The following is a 20,385-nucleotide window of genomic DNA, read 5'->3' as shown; positions in this document are numbered from 1 at the left end:
TGGGAGCTAGCCAACCAAAACACCCCCACTGAATGTTAGTAATAGGGCAACAGTCCCCTTACGTATACTTTGAGTTGGGGTTGTACTTCCCAGCTTGACAAGACATACCCACACTCACTCTGACTCAGCTAGTGCACTAAAATCAGAGTGTACCCTCAGTGATGCAAGTGACAGGATGGGCTTGCTGGACTGAATGCTTTTCTAGCGTCTGACAGGTTTGTGCTTGGAGTGGCCAGACCTTCCCTCTGCTTTGTGCTGCCATAGCTATGCTCTATTTTTAGCATACTAACTTGATCGCAGCTGGTACATGTACGTCTCCTCGAGCTAGGAGCTGCACTTCCGGCTCAAAATGTGGCCATGCTCTCTGTCGGGGGCCTGCCCCATGCCTGTATAGTGGAGCCACCGCAGTTCTGCTTCATTTAGGACCTTTCACACCTGCAGGGAACATGGACAGGATTTGGCTTTCCTGGCTTTTTAAACAAATATGGGCCTATAGTAAGAAGTGCCTCTCATCAGTGGATGGAGGGCGTAGAAACTGTTTGTTTGCAACAGTTTGTTTTAATGTATTAAGTTTATTTAATGTAATCTAGATATCACAGTGATAGCACAATACACAATTTAATTTAATGACAGTTTTAATTAGATCTGGAGAAACATTTTAGTTTTTTTTCTTGGAGCCAGACTGTAGTCTGGCCTGTCCTGGTCGCCTGGGATCACACATAACAGTGGTGTCACAGGTACGTTGACAAAATCGCCAATTGATAAAGTTATATTGACCTTTTGTTAGTACACCTTATTTCATTTGAGGGAAGTTTGTGTAAGATTTTGCCAGTATTACTGGCTTCACTGCTTGGACGATTTGCCAGCATAGCTATGTCAGTTAGGGGAATTATTTTATTTTTCTAGTGTAAACAAGGCCTGTGTGGTTTTTTTCCGTTGCTGTTGCTGTAACCTATGATAACATGGGTACAGAGATCAAACTCTCTACGCAGGGCTAGCCCTAGACCAAATGGCGCCCCAGGTGAGGAGCGTCTTCGGCGCCCCCTCCTCTATTTGTGAAACTTTTGAATATCTTATTTTTTATTTCATATGTAGCCCGTTTCATGACTTAGCACAATTGGCATGTCTGATTTATCCCTGCCATATAAGACGATTCATTTGCATGTTAGGATCTGTAAATCTGTATTTATTCATGCCATATGTAAGCAAATTTAAAAAAAAAATTGGTTTCCTCTAAGCTTATAGGAACCTTTTTAAATTTTAAGAATAAATGAAATGTACTAACTTCAAGAAATTGAACTGTGCACCAACATTGGGTGGACCAGTATTAGTGTTACTGTAGGTGACAGCCTTAGAATGTTAATCCTAGTCCTTTAGTTCAAAAGATTGCTTTTTTCGCCTTTTCCTTTTGTTTTTAGCAACAAAAACAGCACCCCAAGCCCGGCGTCCTCTGAGCCTGGCACCTCAGGCAGTCACGTGCCCCTAAATCTGGCCCTGCTTCTATGGGCTGAAATGCAGCTATGCCTTTTAAAGGACAAGAGAGCAGAATATCATGCACCATGTGCTCACCCTGACCCATATAGAATATCTGTGACAAAGTTTGGGATACACCCACTTAAATAATGGCTTTGGATATAAATGCCTCAGATGGAGATGGAACATTTTGGATCCCATATGTAAGATTTGACTGATGCAAGATGGCACATTCAAAAGCAGGACATTTGACAACCCTAATTTTGAATGACATCAGAATGCACCGTAGTCTGATAAATTTGTCACTTGGATCCAGACTGAGGTCCCAACAGGATGGAATGCCGTATTGCTGCCCTTGTCCTCGGAGACCTTCTTACAATATTATCAGGCATGCTGTGGGCCACTGTGGTCCAAATCAAACATTCTTGTTCCTAAAGGAGAGTTGACTTTCAGATTTATGATGAAGTTGTCACATGTGCAATGATCGTAAGTTTGAGTTGTGGTTGCCCATATAATTTCACATTTTCAAAAGAATCTAAGCCCCATTTAAAAACACTAAAATAAAAAACTATCTATAAAATCATTGATGATTCTTTAATAGTGAGTGCATGTCCTGATACCTGGCTATTCCTTGTTTTCTCTAGCATAATTTTTATGCTAACACTATGCAAACTCTATTGTAATCAATGGGATTCTTTCTGTTGACCTTTGTGGGCTTTGGATCAGCTCCAGATAGCATATATACATGATTGTCTCTGAACCACATACTTCTAGGACCATGTTTGTTTGCACCACTTTCCACAACTAATGTCATAGCAACGCCTGTGACAGGTTCGATCACAGAGACCCCCTTAGGACTGTGACCTGATGTGCTGAGACTACTTCTGAGCCCATTTTCTCTGACAGTTTGGGGCTCCAGAACCCTGCCTTGTTGAGCCAGACACGCAAGCCTGCTGCAACACTGACGGAGGGTCTGAATCACGCCCCCAAAGCTGCAGACTTAACTGAAAACAGCTTAAGAAGTGCTCCTGTCTCCAGGACCCAGACACCCAGCTCCCAATGGGATCCAAACAGCAAAAGAATCTGTTTTACTCTGCATAAAGCTTATACAGGGTAGACTCATAAATTGCCCACCCTCTATAACACTGATAGAGAGAGACGCACAGCTGTTTGCTCCCCCAGGTATTAGTTACTCTGGGTTAATTAATAAACAAAAGTGATTTTATTAAGTATAAAACGTAGGATTTAAGTAGGTTTCAAGTAATAGAGAGAACAAAAAGAAAAGGCGCACTTGTGGCACTTTAGAGACTAACCAATTTATTTGAGCATAAGCTTTCGTGAGCTACAGCTCACTTCATCGGATGCACGGCTGCTACTCTGAAACTTATACGCATATTTCCATAAACATATAGAGTGCAACGTCACAATGCCAATAAATAAATAGCCTTATTTGGACTAGAGTATTTGGCAGTTTTATTGTAGGGTGACCAGATGTCCCAATTTTATAGGGACAGTACCGATGTTTGGGGCTTTTTCTTATATAGGCCTTATTACCCCTAACCCCGTCCCATTACTGTAATGTGGATTGCCTAAATGCTTTTGGCACCCAGAAGATATGATCAAGTTCACTGTATCGAAAGCACCTTGTGAGGTCCTCATGGTTACAGAAGCAGAGAGAATCTATCATGTGTTCTTTATACTATATTTTTCTAAATGTATATAGACTGTTCAAGCCTTTAGTTCCCTTTGAATAGAGATTTTCTGTGGAGTTGCTCTGTGTAAACCCTACGATAGATTAGAACTAAATACTGTTTTTAAAAATAGATTACTGGAATCAGCTGGCGCTTGATTGCATTTCTCAAGCTCTCTACTTTCTCTTTAACATTTAAAGGTTGCTTCACAAACCAATCCAGTAACATCAAGTGAAGGAATTATAGACTCTAATGTCAGATTTTTGACAGTAGTTCTTCCACCAGTGTGTGTTCACTGGGTCAGGTTTTTTATACTTTTTTTGTTGTTTTTGTTGGTGCTTACTTTCACCTCTTTTTTTAATGCCTTTTCTAAAAAGTGTACAGTTACAAAGGTAGTAATAACAAAAACTGGCAGATGCTGTGTATATCCTCCTCCTCTTCTATTTAAAAAAAAATCATAGTATTCAGGAGTAGTGGACCCTAGACTATAGTTTGTGACAGTGTGCGGGGCTATTCGTACAGAATGCAGCAGTATTTTCAGTAAGGATTTGATTATCTGTGCTGAACCCTGAATTTTGAAAATAACCTCTTTTGAAATCTGAAATGTAAGATTACCTTTTCCCATGGTATTTTACTTCCACATCTGTGTCAGGAACCATGTATCATTTAAATTGCCCAAGGTATGTCTGCCTACCAGATCACTAATACAGTCCCACACAACAGCCACTGGAATTAGCGAGGTCTAGAAAGCCTATAAAAGGAGATTGTCTTCAATTTATGAAGAGCTGTGATACATACATGTTATCTTAAAGGGGACCACTGTTTTGAAATTGGGTTATTTGTTGGGGGAGGCAGGCCTTTGTTCTTCTCATGTCAAAATCACAGGTGATCTCAGAACACCCTTTGCTTCTGTGATTTGTGGAGATATGGAAGGCAGCTCCAGGCAGCTAAAGAGGATTCAGTACAATGCCAGCAAAACCTACTCATGAGTCAAGTGGAACAAACACCGCCTCAGGTACAATGTCCCTGGGAATGTGTGAGGGCAAAAGCAGCCCACTTCACCCTTTGAAAGGAGCAACATGTACTTCCCAATAGTCTGACTCAACTCTGTTGGGCAGTTTGAAGGAGGGGTGTATGGCCATTTCTTATTCCTCCATTTGGGGAGGTTAGTGTTGCTCTCAGCACTAAACTAGTGAAGTCCTTTACTGTGGGTGAGATCCTCAGCTTGTGTAAAATGGCATTAGTTCCATTTATTTCAGTAGAGCTATGCCTTTTTATACCACCTGGGAATCTGAACTATTGCACACACAAGCTGACTGTAAAGGTTTATTGTACTGTCTAGTTCCTTTGCGTTAACAATGGGTGAAATTCACCTCCGTGCAGAGGGCTAAGATGTTAGTGGGACGTAAGTGATGCGTAGGCTTTCTGCACTAGTGTAAATTTTATCCTATTAGAGCAAAAGATGCAGCAGTACCAGTAGGTAAAGTTCATATTCTGCATCTGCATGACAGCATGGAATTCTGAGGCTAGATTCTGTGACTCATTGTAGTCTGTTGCCAATACAAGTTAGTTGTCTTGTAGTAACGGAGGGAAAGGACTGTGTTGCTATTTAGTATTTGAGGCCTATCCAAAGCTTAATTTTTTGCATCATGTTGGTAATTTCCCATGAGTATCTTATCTATTACCAGATAATACCAGGTTATTAAATATGCAAGCACAACAGGTCTACTTTATCAGTTTATGTATTGTGGCCCTCTTTTACGAACAATTTTAATACACACGTACATTATAAATTGCACACCTATCCCATTTTATAAAATTTTCTCATTTGGAATTATCTGCTCTTGGTCCAGAGATGAGAGGTGTTCACTGAAGCATGGTGAAAAAGATAAGGGGCCAGGGGTAGGAGAGAGGAGGAGAAGAAAGAATACCAGGCATAGTAGACTTTCACTGAGCTGCATGCCAAATAGGTGGTGTAATCCGAGGTAAAAGTGTGCCTCACTTTTGCCATGAATTCAGGTTGCAAGTCAGGTTCTTTGCATCCCTGACTCTCTGAGGAAAAGAAATGTCTTCTGCAGCAAAGGGTAAAAGCTGGGCTTTTTTTATTCACCAGAAGAGAAGCAGATGCTTTTGCATGTTCTGATTCTTAAGAAAGTCTATGAAATTGCCAATGAAAATGTACCTCTTCCACCTCAAATAGTCTCCAAAGTCCTTGAACTGCAAGTAATTTGATAACATCAATAGAAGTTATGTCTGAAGGACTGCAGGATTTGCCCTATTTAAAATAAATCAGTTGGTGCTAATTCTGCCTTCAAATGCTATTGAAGCCAGTGGGGCTGCTTTGGGTGAGAGGCAGTCCAGGCCCATGAATAGGGCACTCACTGTACTTGGAATCAGGACACCTGGTTCTAGACTCCTGTCCCTGCCAGTGCCTCACTGTGTGTCTGGTTACTCCTTTTGTGCCTGTTTCTCTCATCACACTATTTGTCATGTCTATTTAGATTGTAGACTCTTTGGCGCAAGGACTTTACCTCACTATGTATTTTCACATTGCCTGCTCACTGAGGCCCTGAGCTCAATTAGAGCCTCTAGGTACTGTCAGAATATAAATAATGGGTATAACACATGGCAGTGTTTTGCCCCATTGTATATAACATTGTTTAATCCACAGTTGTTGGCATTGTATTACAATTTTGAATATATTTTAGAGTATAGCTTTCTTTGCTTTCACAATGGTTGAAATTCACCTCTGTGCAGAGGGCTAAGCTTTAAGTAGGATGTAAGCAATAGGCCCCCTGCACTGATATAAATTTCATCCAGTTAGAACACAGGGTTCAGCAGTAGGTAAAGAGCTTTTCTGCTTCTACTGTACCAATGTCATGGAACTTGACTTTCGGCCCTTTTTAGTAAAATTTAATATTATTACAAACAGTTACAGGTAACTTAGCAAGAGTTTAAAAAATGCATATGTCTAGGCAAAGCAGAAGTGTCAGATTTTACAAATGTAATTGTTTTAAGAGATGCAAGAATGCATTTAAGCACTTGAAACTGGAATATGTTAAAGTATTAAAGTTATTGTAAATTAAGCTTAATTGCTTGTTCTTTAAATGATTTCTCTATAATGTGAACCATTATTTATGACAACACTGCCTCTATCAATAGCTTTAAAATTACACTTCAAGACTAAGGGCCATATCCTCAGCTGGTGTAGATTCACAATGGCTCTATTTATGCCAGTTTCCACCAGCTGAGAGTCTGGCCCAGTTATCTTTCCACTATATTTTGCTATTTATGGAGACTATTAGAAGCAACCAACCCTCTAAATATCTTTATGCAGATTTGAATTCTCAAATGAATTCAAGTTCAAAACTGTTGAAGGAGAGGAGACAGATTTTTATGGGCACTTTTGCCCAAATTGCACTTTGCTGCATGGAAGCGCTCTGTATTATGTGCTGATATATTCCGAATCAGCTTGGTGATGGAAAGGAATACGAGAGGGAATGAGTTCAGGCTACATTTTACCAGCAATTAGATGTACAGTAACAGGGATATACTTACTTTCTGCCTCAGAGTCAGGTTTTGACAAGCCCTTTGGGTGGGTGTTAGGGGAAAGTGCACAAGAGCCTCCTCTATTTTGCATGGCCCTGCAAGAGCCTTTCACAATTGCACAGGGATTGCTCCCCCTGTGTGCCTGACAGGAGGCAGGTTCATAGCTCTGATCCTCTTATAGGCCAACCTGAAGAGCAGGCCGGTCACAAAATTTGAGCTGCTGCAACAACCTAGTACAGGGGTGGTCAAACTTTTTGGCCCGACGGTCACATCTGGGTACGGAAATTGTATGGCTGGCCATGAATGCTCACAAAATTGGGAGTTGGGGTGCGGGCTCTGGGGTGAGGCCAGAAATGAGGAGTTCAGGGTGTGAGAGGGGGCTCTGGGCTGGGGGTTGGGGTGGGGAGTGAGGGCTCTGGAGTGCAGGAGGGTGGGACGTAGGGGTTTGGAGGGTGGGAGAGGAGTCAGAGCTTGGGCAGGGGCTCTGGAAGGGGGCAGGGGTGCAGGCGCTGGGCAGTGCTTACCTCAAGCAGCTCTCGGAAGCAACAGCATGTTCCCCCTCTGGCTCCTACGTGGAGGTGCGGCCAGATGGCTGTACACGCTGCCCATCCGCAGGCACCACCCCTGCAGCTCCCATTGGCTGTGGTTGCCGGCCAACGGGAGCTGCAGGGGTGGCGCTTGGGTTGGGGGCATCATGTGGAGCCCCCTGGCTGCCCCTACACTTAGGAGCTGGAGGGGGGACATGCTGCTACTTCTGGGAACACATGTGGAGTTGGGCAAGCCCTGGACCCCACTTCCTGGCAGGAGCTCGAGGACCAGATTAACACGTCTGAAGGGCCGGATGCAGCCCCCAGCCCATAGTTTTCCCACCTCTGTCCTAGTAGATGTAGGTGTACTACAAGGAACTGTCCCAAGGAACCGTCCCAAGCCACAGGTGCCTTAGGGCCCACCTCCTTAAGGGAAGATTCCCTGCTGTGAAGGGGACTTCACTGAACCTGTAATATAATCCCAATTAATCTCTGTGGGATTGAAGGTAAGGATGGTGTGCCTCCCCTGGCTCTACCCACACCTAGCCTCCAGCCTGCCCAGTCTTCTGTGGGCCCCGCATGGAGCCCTAAAAGGGGGAGAACATGTGCATGACCTTATCCTGTCTTGCGCCTTGCAAAGCTGGAATGGAGAGATCCCTGCAGGGATAATCCTTAGGGGTTAGGGGTTTAGTTTTGGTTTTTTTAAATGTACATAGAGACATTTCAGAATAAAATATAAATTACTCCTTACACATCTGCTCTGACTAGCAATGTCCTAGTCCTGCATAGACGCTACATACCTCTCTGCCTCCTTTAACTACGCAGAATTCATGCGGCTTGCAAGTGCTGCACCTGCAGTAGTCCCCTGTCCATATGTGTGGTGTTAGCTCTATCTAACCATGCAGACTCATTCAGTTTAGCCAAATGAAGTTCTTATTTCAGATATTCCATGTTGAAAGACAAGCACATCTGTCTTTATAAGCTATTTGTTTCCATAAACGGAAACAGAATCTTCTGTATATTGAAAATGACACATTAGTTCGTTCTTATTGTTTCTCCTATGGCGGCAGAAGGCATTGAAGCACAATAATTAATGAAGAAGGGTGTTTTGGATTTATTATTCATGTAATTTTCATTATATGAAAAAATATGGGTTGAAAAATGTGCTGGTGAAGGTCATTGGTAGCATCAGTTTGAAACAATAATTGTTTGTAGGGGTAGAATCCTTTCTTCCAGTCCAGGTGGGCACAGTGCTCTGAAAATGTCAAAGGCAATTGAAAACAAAGCTGTCTTGTAAAATTTAGTGGTAGGCAGGTTAGGACTGCATGAGAAATTGGATACTGAATATCCCAGTAGGGCATATTTATGTTCTGCAGAAAATGTTGATTTAAGTGATTTTCTTTGTTTAAGTGTCCTAGGCTGCTGTTCCCTTTATCAAAGTTGAGGTACTACATTCCTGACAAGAAATTATTTTCATTTTGGGAAAGAAAGGTGAATCTTAGCAGTTTTAGCAAGAATCCCAGTCTATTAATCAAGGGAAAATTGCATCCAGCCATCTTTCTGGGTGCAAAGCCCCCACTGAAACCATTGAAAGTTTTATTTAAACAACAATGGCAGGAAAAGGCCTAAGGGCAAAATGCGATCCTGTCTTTCATGGATGCTGCACAGGATATGCAGGAGCATGGCTGTATATGGGCCAAGTATTTCCGTGAGTATTAGGGGCTGATCTCTCCCCATTGAAGTCCAATGGCAAAATTCCCAGTTGTGCAGGATCAGGCTCTAGATTGGAATTCTTGCTAATGATCCAAGAAGAACTCCTCCATTAGGAGAATATATAATATGCTAGTTGGTGGGGCACAACTGGGCTCTCCCTCTGTGCACCTTTCCCTCCATTCACATTCAAGAGCAGCTGTGAGGTGGAGTGTACATAGGGTTGACAACTTTCTGATTGCAGAAAACTGAACACCCTTGCCATGCCTCCTGTTCACTCCCTCCCCCCTCCCTCTGTTGCTCCCCCCCCCCACACTTGCTCATTTTCACCAGGTGGGGGTTGGGGCAGGGGGTTGGGGTGCAGGAGGGGGTGAGGGCTCCAGCTGTGGGTGTGGGTCTGGGGTAGAGCCAGGGATGATGGATTTGGGGTGCAAGAGGGGGCTCTGGGTCAGGTGTGGGGCCAGGGATGAGGGGTTTGGGGTGTGGGAGGGGACTCAGGGCTGGGGCAGGGGGTTGGAGTGTGGGAGGGGGTGTGGGGTGTAGACTCTGTGAGGGAGTTTGGGTGCGGGAGGGGGCTCAGGGATGGGGCAGGGGGTTGGGTCACGGGAGGGGGTGCGGGCTCTGGCCGGCGCTTACCTCAGGAGGCTCCCGGAAGCGACTGGCATGTCTCTCCAACTCCTAGGCACGGGGCAGCCAGGGGGCTCTGCGCGTTGCCCCCATCAACAGGCATCACCTCAACAGCTCCCATTGCCAGCGGTGGGCAAGGGCAGCATGCGGAGCTCCTGTGGCCACCCCGGGTCTAGGAACTGGAGGGATATGTTGGCTGCTTCCGGGAGCCAGGCAGAGCCAGCCGCTGTGGCCAACTGGACTTTTAGTGGCAGGTCAGCTGTGCTGACCAGAGCCACCAGTGTCCCTTTTCAACTGGGTATTCTGGTTGAAAACCAGATGCCTGGCAAACCTAAGTGCACACCGATCCTTTTGGGAGCAGCAATAATGAGGTGTAAGGGTTCTGTTGCGTTCAGGCTTCTGCAAACCATCTTGCCCTCCATTAGCAGGGCTACTTAAAGACACAGCTCTGCTGCTGTTCCTTTTCCATCTGCTCCCGCTGCAAACCTCACTGCAGTTTTCCCCAAAGTATGTAAGATAAATTGGTGTCGGAGAATAGTAACAGTAGAAGCAATATAAGGTAGCACCCAAAACTATCTGTTGGCTGAAAAAGGAAGGAGTCTGAGTAAACAATGACTCTGTCAACGGTATTGATTTTCAAATCTTTGCCTTTGTGTGCAATGTTTCTCAGCATCTGCTCTCCCGCTACTCTACAGTGAGGCTATGAAGATCCTCCTCATCGCCCCCCCGCATTGTTACAGCAAGTATAACTTCCTGCTTTTGCAAAGTTAGGTACAGATGTTTGCAATAAAAAAGAGCTTTGATCTAATTTAAAGCAGAATGGCATTGTGTATGTAATGTGCATAACGATCTGTTGTCCTGATTCAATGCTATATAGTCTGGGGTCATATTTTAGGAGTGATATAATCTATCTAATCTGGTAAATTTCTGGAATATAATGAGCTCATCTCCTTTATCAGTAATTAGTCAACTAGCAAATGATCTAAACTGATCTCCAGTCTCTCATGTCTCCAGTATCCTGTTCAGAGATCGTGAACGGGAAAGTTCTGGAGAGGCTATCACTTCCACTCTTGGTGAGTCTCAGTGTAAATGCAAATATGTGTTAATGACCTATTTTCCTCATAAAAATGGCCATATTGGGTCAGACCAGTCCATCTAGTCCAGTATACTGTCTTCCAACAGTGGCCAAAGCCAGATGACTCACAGGGAATGAATGGAACAGGCAATCATTGAGTGATCCAGCCCGTCTTGTCCAGTCCCAGCTTTGGCAGTTAGAGGCTGTGGCCACCCAGAGCATGGGGCTGCATCCCTGACCTTCCCAGCTAATAGCCATTGATGGACCTATGCTTCATGAACTTATCTAGTTCTTTTTTTTGAGCCCCATTACAGTTTTGTTCACAACCTCCCCGACAACAAATTCTATAGGCTGACTGTGTATTGTGTGAAGAGGTACTTCCTTTTGTCTGTTTTAAACCTGTGTGACAAAGTTCCTCCTCTACCTTGGTGGGTCTTGCGCTTACTGGCGGATTTGCTCGCCTTGGAGCTTCCCGGCAGCCCTCAGGTTGGCCGTTTTTGTGAACCCACAGTCCAGGTCAACTCTTCCTGTGTCTGACCAGGAGTTGGGAGGTTTGGGGGTACCCGGGCCCACCCTCTATTCCGGGTTCCAGCCCAGGGCCCTGTGGAATGCAGCTGTCTTGAGTGCCTTCTGGAACAGCTGTGTGACAGCTACAACTCCTTGGGTTACTTCCCCATGGCTTCCTCCCAACACCTTCTTTATCGTCACCATAGGACCTTCCTCCTGGTGTCTGATAATGCTTGTACTCCAGCAAACAGTATACGTTCTCACTCTCAGCTCCTAGCGCCTCTTGCTCCCAGCTCCTCACATGCACATCACAAACTGAAGGGAGTTCCTTTTTAAAACCCAGGTGCCCTGATTAGCCTGCCGTAATTGATTGTAGCAGCTTCTTGATTGGCTGCAAGTGTTCTAATCAGCCTGTCTTAATTGTCTCCAGAAGGTTCTTGATTGTTCTAGAACCTTCCCTGTTATCTTACCAGGGAAGAGGGACCTACTTAACCTGGGGCTAATATATCTGCCTTCTATTACTCTCCTGTAGCCATCTGGCCCGGCCCTGTCACACCTGCCACTTATTCATTATTTCAGTGGGTGACCCTGATTCTTTAGTTATGTGAAGGAGTAAATAATGCTTTCTTATTTACTTTCTCAACACCAGTCATGATTTTATAGACCTCTCTTATATTCCCTCTTAGTTGTCTCTTTTCCAAGCTGAAAAGTCCCAATCTTTCTAATCTCTCCTACTATGGAAGTTGTTCCATACCCTTAATATTTTTTGTTGCCCTTTGTATCTTTTTTCTAATTCTAAAGCATCTTCTTTTTTAAACGGGGTGACCAGAACTGCATGTGGTATTCAAGATGTGGGCGTACCATTGATTTATATAGTGGCATTATGATGGTTACTGTCTTATTTTCTATCCCCTTCCTAACATTTTTTTACTGCAGCTGTACGTTGAGCGGATGTTTTCCCACTAGAACTTTCTCTTGTGCTCTACAGTGATCCAGCTATCAATGTATTTGAATAATTACAGAGATTTGAATAATTTTCATTCATACAAGGCTCAAAGGGTTTGCTTTTGATTTGGAGTGTCGTGCCCAGTGTGTGCAAAATGACAAGTTGCTGCTACCCTAACAGTGTGGTGTGAAATCCCACCTCCTCCTTAGCTTTATTTCTGGGTGTGTGTGTTTTTTAGCTGCTTTGGAAGTTCGTTTAAACAGACAAATAACTTTATTTCCTCATCACTAAACTTGTTTCATAGTCTAATGTTAACTTCTCTGAAAGGAATCCAGACATATATTGTATATGTAGTCAAAATAATACTTAAATGCAAGAGAGATGGTGCAGAGAATTACTGCTAGAAGCAGTATCATTTCATCTTTATGAAAATATAATCAAGGCAAAAAACAAGACACCGACGGGAGCTCTTTTGATTATGTATTTATTATTTTGTATTGCTGTTGTGCTGCGGGGTGTTGGTGGCTGCCAGCAAGTGTGTTTGACCTATCGGCAGTCAGAGACGTCGCTGAAGCTGACCGGTGTGTTAGCCACCATTCATTCATGCTAACTGAGAGAGCAATTAAATATTCCTTTGTTTAGTGATTGCTGAAACAATAGTAGCCACCCCAACTCTAAGTCCAGCATGGAAGGCCTGACAAGAACTAACTCAGATTTCCCAGGGACTGATTGGTGGAGCTGTATGTGTCCGTGTATATCAGTATGAGAAAGGGAGGAGAAAGCCAGTGATGCGTGGCCCTGAGAAGGAGCAGAGACAGAGCTCCTTGGGGTACAGGATGGGCTGGAAAGCAGGCTTGGATTTCTGGGCACAGAAACTGCCGGCTGCTGTTTGTTTCTACTGTGTTCAGGGAAGCAGAACTTCATGGATACTCTTTGTCAATAAACAACATTGTACCAAAGAAATAAGTAACTTGTATTCTGAATTTCTCCCCCTAAAGGAAACAACCTCGCAAAGCCCCAAATATTCGCTAACTACTCAAGTCAAGGGGCATCATTATGATAGGACCCAGAGGCCCTAAGTTCATGATCCCATTGTGTTAGGCACTGTACAGAAACATAGTAAAAGACAGTTCCTGTCCCAAAGAGTTTACAATCCAAATAGACTAGAAAGATAAAAGATGTATTTGTTATTCTCATTTTATAGATGGGGAGCTGAGACACTGATGTGTTAAGTGACTTGCCCAGGGTCTCACAGGAAATGTTTGGCAGATCTTCTGAGTCCCGGTCCAGCACCTTAACCATAAGACCATCATTTCTATCTTTCCTTTTACTCCACAGATGCTTCTGTATTTGTACATTGGTTAGGACAATGGGCCCTGATTACCACTGGGAACTCTGAGCATTGCCACATATAAATAATAATAATAATAATGAGAACGAATGCATTTCAGCTGTACGTTTTCATTCCACGTATTGCATTGTCGCATGCACTCATCTTTGAGCCAAAGCTGCAGTAATTATTGGTTAAAAAGGAATAATCTTTTAATTAGGAAATGATTCTTTTCTGTTGTGATCACTGTTCTTGCTTTGTTTTGCTGAGCAAGGAGGAGAAATTGCAGAACCTTTTGAGCAGAGAAAGAAAGGTGTTGTCAGAGCAAAGAGAAAGCTGCAGGTGTGGGGGAAGCACAATAGTTAATTTTTTTCTGTCCTCCTCCCCTTCCTCTTTGAAACACTGGTTTAAAAAATAAAAGTTCATGGGGAAATAATTGGGTTTTCTTTCCAGACATATTTTTAAAATATGAAGTTTACATAGTGTAACGACTACCTCGTACATTACTGCAATAACGTAATACTTGCTTATGCAAGCAATTGTGAATATAGCCCTTTATATGATGTTTTATGTGCTCATGCTTCATTTTATGGCACATTAATTAATATCCAATGGCAAATGAGGTTTTGGTGATAATACTGTGCGCTTAACTGTTGCACACACTTCCTCTCTAAGTGTTGTATGCTTCTGTTTACATTCCTACCTTTTCGTCTGTCTTGTCTATTTAGAGTTTGACTACGCAGGCAAGTTTTACCGGCTACAGTGATATAATTATACCACTCCAGATATAGTTGTGCCTGTATAGCTCTCCCTATGGATGCTCTTATTCCAGTATAGAAGAGGCTTTTTTCAGTTTAGCTTAAACCCCTGCCAAAACGATTTGAGCTAAACCAGAAAAAAAACACCTCTTATACCGGAAGAATGTCTATGGAGGGGTTACACTGGTATAACTGTGGAGATTTAAATTCACATCTTAGCTTATGGTGTAGTAACTTTCCCGAGTAGACAAGCCCTTAGATCGGGGTGGGCAAACTTTTTGGCCTGAGGGCCACGTCTGGGTATAGAAATTGTATGGCAGGCCATGAATGCTCACGAAATTGGGGGTTGCAGTGCCGGGGAGGGGGAAGGTGCATGCTCCGGCTGGGGGAGCAGGCTCTGGGGTGGGGCTGGGGATGAGGGATTTGGGATGCAGAAGGGTGCTCTGGGCTGGGGCCAAGGGGTTTGGAGGGCAGGAGGGGGGCGGGGGTGGGGGAGGGCTCGGGGTGCAGGCTCTGGGCAGCGCTTACCTCAGTCAGCCCCCAGAAGCAGAGGCATGTCCCCCTCACCGGCTCCTACGCGGAGGCGCAGCCAGGCGGTTCTTCAAGCTGCCCTGTCCGCAGGTGCTACCCCTGCAGCTCTCAGAAGCAGCAACATGTCCTCCTCCAGCTCCTACACAGAGGCGCAGCACCGTCCACGTGGCTCTGTGTGCTGCGCTGTCCACAGGTGCCACCCCTGCAGTTCCCATTGGCTGCGGTTCCCAGCCAATGGGAGCTGCGGGTGGCAGTGCTTGGGGCAGGGGCAGCGTGCAGAGCCCCCTCGCTGCCCCTATGCGTAGGAGCCAGAGAGGAGACATGCCGCTGCTTCCGGGAGCCGCGTGGCAAGCCCCTGACCCCACTCCTTAGCGGGAGCTCGAGGGCCAGGTTAAAAGTTCTGATGGGCTGGACGTAGTAGTTTGCCCATCCCTGCCTTAGATTGCAAGTCTTTTGTGGTAGGGGCTGTCTCACTATGTGTATGTACAGTGCATAGCAGAGTGAGGCCTACATTTTTATCTGGGGCTCCTAGGCACTACACTAATAGATAACAATAATATCTCTAGTGTAATAAACCCTAAATATGTTTTACTGAACTGTAAACGTAAGAGGAAAGTGTGACCTATGATTTCTTTTTCTTATTTGCAGGCGAGCCATAACTGGAGGAAAATGCCACAGTATACAGATCCTCACTCCAGTGCACAAGACCTATGCAACACCTAAGCCATATTTTGAGGCTCAGATGGTGCATAGTAGAGCCCTGCCCGGGACTGTTTTAGAGCCCTACAGAGGGATTGGGATCCCGCAGGACCCACTGCCAAAATAGTGGGAGCAGGATACAAAAATAGTCTGGCACAGGGCTCTAGTGCATAGACTTTGTACTGGCCCTCCATGTAAGGGTGAATCTCTCACCATGTTCATATCTTTATTTGATATACTGTGTGGTCAAATTTTGCCCCTACTGGTGCAGGCAGGGGGAGCAGAGAGGCTGCATAGTGAATCCGGTACTCCAGGAATGACTCTGGTGAGGGCAGGATCCCACAAGGCAGTTGGCGGAGTGACATGCTGTGGAAATGCACTGTGCTGGTCCTCTCTTCTTGTGAGTCCCTGACTTTTGATCATGGAGAAAGACAGTATAAATGCTAGTCACCAGGGGTTTGATCATGTCCTCTAATCTCAGGCCAGACTAGCTGGACCACTTCAGTGCAACAGAGTTTTGTTGTCTGCTGTTTCCATTGTGGAAGAGGTTTCTTACCACCCTCCTTTATCTCTTGTGCTCCAGAAGACAAGATTTAGCCCTCCTTGATGTTTTTCCTAACATATATGGGTAGATAAATAGATTTTTTTATTGTTCTTACTCTTCATTATTTCCCTGTGTACAGAAGAACTCAAGGAGAAACTAAAGGAGTATGTTGACGAGGTGAATATGCGGAAGCCTGGATTCATCAAGGTGGTCCGACACAGCAAGCAAGAGGGGCTGATCCGGTCTCGAGTTAGCGGATGGAGAGCAGCCACAGCACCAGTCGTTGCGCTCTTTGATGCTCATGTGGAATTCAGCGTGGGATGGTATGTATCTTGCTGCTTCTTGCAATTATTTGTAAATGATGGCATGATATATATCCAGCATATAGGGGGATGAAGTTATATGAAGATCTTTTGACACAGATTTAAATACAGAGATAATTATGAAAAGCTTATGGTTTGTAATATGCAACATAGTCATAATCAAGATTCCATTTGTTAGAACTGGGTTATTGTCTGCTGTAGTGGTTATTCCGGTAAATACATGTTACTAAATTAGACAAGTGGAGCAAATTAGAGATTTATTGCCTCTGGTTAAAATTCATATCAAATTTATATGTGGACAGTATATTATTGTTCTCTTCCATTTTCATTTGATTTTTATCAATAGCTAGCGCACAGATGGTAAATAATCACTTAGGCATGGAGAAGCTCAGTAGAACAGGTCAGATGTGTAGCAAACTTAGTCCTGACTTTCTGTATGCAAAATTAAGGGGGTAATGCAAATTTTTTATATTATTTAGAGCCAGATTCTGTGGGTTGCTGAGCTGATCCGATGAGGTCCTGTGGTTTCTCAGTACTTCCCAGGATAATTCCATGTATTGTTCATCTGAACATAGAATATTCTTCGTATTTCTTTCACCATTGCATTTAACTGAACTTTAAAAAAAAATCTTAATGTTTTAAAAGCTCACAATAGTTATAAATGTCAGAAGAACCCTGGGAAAGGTTTTGTTGTCAGCACGATATTATAATTAACAGTATAAGAAAAGCAGATAGATGCCCCAATTCAGCAAGATATTTAAGTACGTGTAACTTTACATATTCAAATAGTTCCATTGAAGCCAATGCATTCACTCACCTGCATATCTGCTAAAGTACCTTGCTCAATTGGGCCCTGAGCCAGTTAAGCCTCCAGGCTAAACCAGTATTTTGGGATCACCCCATTATTAATTGCTTAGGGCAGAGCAACTGCAGTTTGGATGGCCATGTGTGTGGGAGAGGGGGGCTTGGCAGGAGCTGGGAGAGAGATGGAAACATCTAAAGTTTAACCCAGTTCATGTGCACTGAATATATAAACATTTTTCATTTTCAGCAAAGGAATAACAAATGACATAGACTGCCAAGCTCAATACTAGTTTCTGAAAGACTTGTGCTGTTTATATTTAACTGCCAGCGGCTGGCTTTACAAGATACAGAAAAATTACATAACGATGTCTTGGCTGTATCTCAGATGTGCTCCTGGTGTTACGGTGGTCTCCTTAATGAATCATTTTAATTAGAAGCTAAATTGCATAAAACATGTCTGGGCAAAGGAGGGTGGATGATTCAGGGGTTAGGAGTGGGATACCAAGCCTTTCACTTTGAGATCAATGATTCCAATTCAATCCATGTTGATAGTGACCAAAAGTTGTTAGCATCTGAAGCTTTTCAGTGGCCTCTGTGAAATTAGTTGGTGATTTTAGCCTGATTCCTAGTGAAGAGTGACCACATCAGAGAATTATTATCACAACTTGCTCTGATACCTTTGTTGATGGACTTTGAACGACTTGGATGGTGCTGTCCAGAGATCAAGGGCAGAGTATCCTTGGGGCTGGAATATTTTTTTCATATTTACAGGTGGCCCAGCAGGTCAGAGATGAGGTTTATTGAGAGGGAGGGTAATGGGGGGAAGAGAGGAACTTCAGTGACTGGTCTATTACTACTGCACCTCTCATGAGCATTTAATTATGCAGTTGTCCAACTTATGTTTAGTTGCAGTGTTACTTCTGTATAAAAAGATGGTCTCTTTAAAGGGAAAAAAGTTTTTGTCCCTGGGATACTTCAGTTATTAACTCTGATCTTCTTGATGTCCTTGATCATAGAGATGGCCTGGAGACATCATCATTATGTGGTAGCACGGATGTAAATGGTAACTGATAAGAAAGGTCTAATTTCTTCCATCAACAGACTAGAAAGGAATACCCAGTGCATGCTAGATTTAAAGTTACACTGTATACTTCAGGCCAAATCCTGCAGCCTCACTCAGGAAAACCCACACTTCAGTCAATGGGAGTTTTGCGTGAGTAACAACTGCAGAGCTTGCCCTTCAGATAATATAGAATATAGGATATGGTTGGCATAAGGGTTTTGCTTCTGTTGAAACAATCTCAGTATTTGTTCCTCTAGGGCTGAACCAGTGCTCACGAGGATAAAGGAAAACAGAAAAAGGGTCATTTCTCCATCATTTGATAACATCAAATATGATAATTTTGAAATAGAGGAATACCCCCTATCTGCGCAGGGATTTGACTGGGAACTGTGGTGTCGATATCTGAATCCTCCAAAATCATGGTGGAAGCTGGAAAACTCAACTGCTCCGATAAGGTAACATGCACCTGTGACATGGGTTTGGGAATTGTGGAAAGTGCTCAGTTATATGTAACAAATAACAAAGGGCTGACTGGCTACATGCACTTTATTTTAACAAGGACCAAGGGAGCTGCTTATCAAACAAACCAATGGTTAAATTAGAATAAATGTTCTCACTGTTCTCTGCCACTTTTACCATTGCTCCCTTAGATAATCACAAAAAAGTTGTACAGTCTCATGTACTTCATTTTTATGTAACAAGTCAGAGCAAATATAAAAAAGTAAAAGAGAAGACTTGAATGCTTGATTCAGTGTTGCCGTCTATAAATGTCGTCTGCTAATTTAATGGTAATGATCCAGAAAGACAATGCAGTTTGCAAGTATATTGCAAAAAGGTACAACTGTCAGAGTGATGAATTGAAATCTGATCATTACATTTGTAGTTATATCACATAGTTGTACTATTATGTGTTATAATCACACACAAATCTGGCCCATAGATGTGGGAGCAAGGAATGTGTGAAAACCCCTATTTTTGTATGACCTAGCTCTGTATCTGCCTATTCTGTCTAGAGAACTGTTAAGCTGGTGCAGAAGAGGACCCCTGTCTACTCTATGGTATCAAGGGTAGCGTTGTCTCATGTAAATAAGATTGATGACCTCCAAGCAGTTCTCCATAGATCCTAGTTTTTCTTTCGATGCAGATCCCAAGGAGCTCACTGTGACCTCCCTTCTGGTTTCCCAAAAGCTTTTGCAGGAAGAGACGAGGTGGATGAGACTGAAGTACAAAAATTGCACCTTTGGAAGTGATGGGGTGGGGCATCAGCAGGTGTTTCTTGCATTCTCTCACCCTGTCAACCTGAGAGCTATCTTTGATCCCACAGACTTGTCTTCTCTGGATGACCGCTCTATTTTGGAGCTGTCAGATGGAATTGTTGGCTCAGGGCTGCATTCGCCCACTCCATCTCCTTGGCCATCACTCTTTACGAAGGTGAGAGGAGGTCCTTAAAAAGGACTAGGAGTCAGGAGATCTGGATATGAATGCTAGCTCAGCCACAGACTTTGTATATAAGGTGGGGATAATAATATCCATCTCATACGGATACTGGAAAGCTTAATTAATGTTGGTAAAGTGCTTGAGAACCTCTGGAAGGTCCTGTAGCTGTGAAAAATATTATTTTTAATATTTTCTTGTTGACCTTTTGAAATAAAATAATTGCAGTTTAGAACAAAGAACTGGTCCTGGTTCTGCACTTCACCCAGTAATTACGTGATTCCTGATGGACAGGGATTAGATTTCACTTTACAATGATGGGCATTTAGATTTTCTCCTTGCAAAATCCTTAAATGAGGTTGAGAGCTGGCCCTTTTCCTGGATTATTGTTTATTTTTGAGATACATTGTACAAAAGTGTCATGTAATAATAAATTAAGTTCAGCATGTGGATAGATAGCTTTAGTAAGACCATTCCCCCAGTAACCAATACGTTATTACTTCAGGCACATAGTGAAAATACAACAGAATTAAAACAAAGGCAAAGGGATTCTTTCCTTCAAAAAAACATTCAGAGACCTTCCTATTCTGTGATAAATTCAGCACTATTTTTTTAGATGCTATAAGGTTGTCTCATATTTTCCTCATTACTAAATACGTCAAATATTTTCTCATTATGTTGAAGTGGTACAGTAATAGTGTAGGATAACACCACACAAATATATAAATCTGTACAAGGAGAGAATTTTAAGTTTTGTGATTAAGCGATCCTATAATCACATGAAAAGCAGATGT

At 43.3% G+C, this 20,385-nt stretch overlaps 1 protein-coding gene across 6 annotated transcripts in view; it reads left to right on the top strand.

Moving 5' to 3' along the window:
• The window catches only part of GALNT18 (polypeptide N-acetylgalactosaminyltransferase 18), a 387,970-nt gene that overhangs the window by 244,649 nt on the left and 122,936 nt on the right, over window positions 1-20,385 (top strand). For all 6 annotated transcript variants that reach the window (XM_048854232.2, XM_048854233.2, XM_048854234.2 and 3 more), the window contains exons 4-5: window positions 16,107-16,290; window positions 18,415-18,612. In XM_048854232.2, coding sequence (XP_048710189.1) covers window positions 16,107-16,290; window positions 18,415-18,612 — 382 coding nt within the window. The remainder of the gene's footprint in view (window positions 1-16,106; window positions 16,291-18,414; window positions 18,613-20,385) is intronic.

This window comes from Caretta caretta, chromosome 6 (assembly GCF_965140235.1).
Source record: "Caretta caretta isolate rCarCar2 chromosome 6, rCarCar1.hap1, whole genome shotgun sequence".
In the NCBI taxonomy this organism is placed as follows: Eukaryota; Metazoa; Chordata; order Testudines; family Cheloniidae; genus Caretta; species Caretta caretta.
Note: the sequence above shows the minus strand (reverse complement) of the source record. Positions and strands in the feature narration are given on the sequence as shown.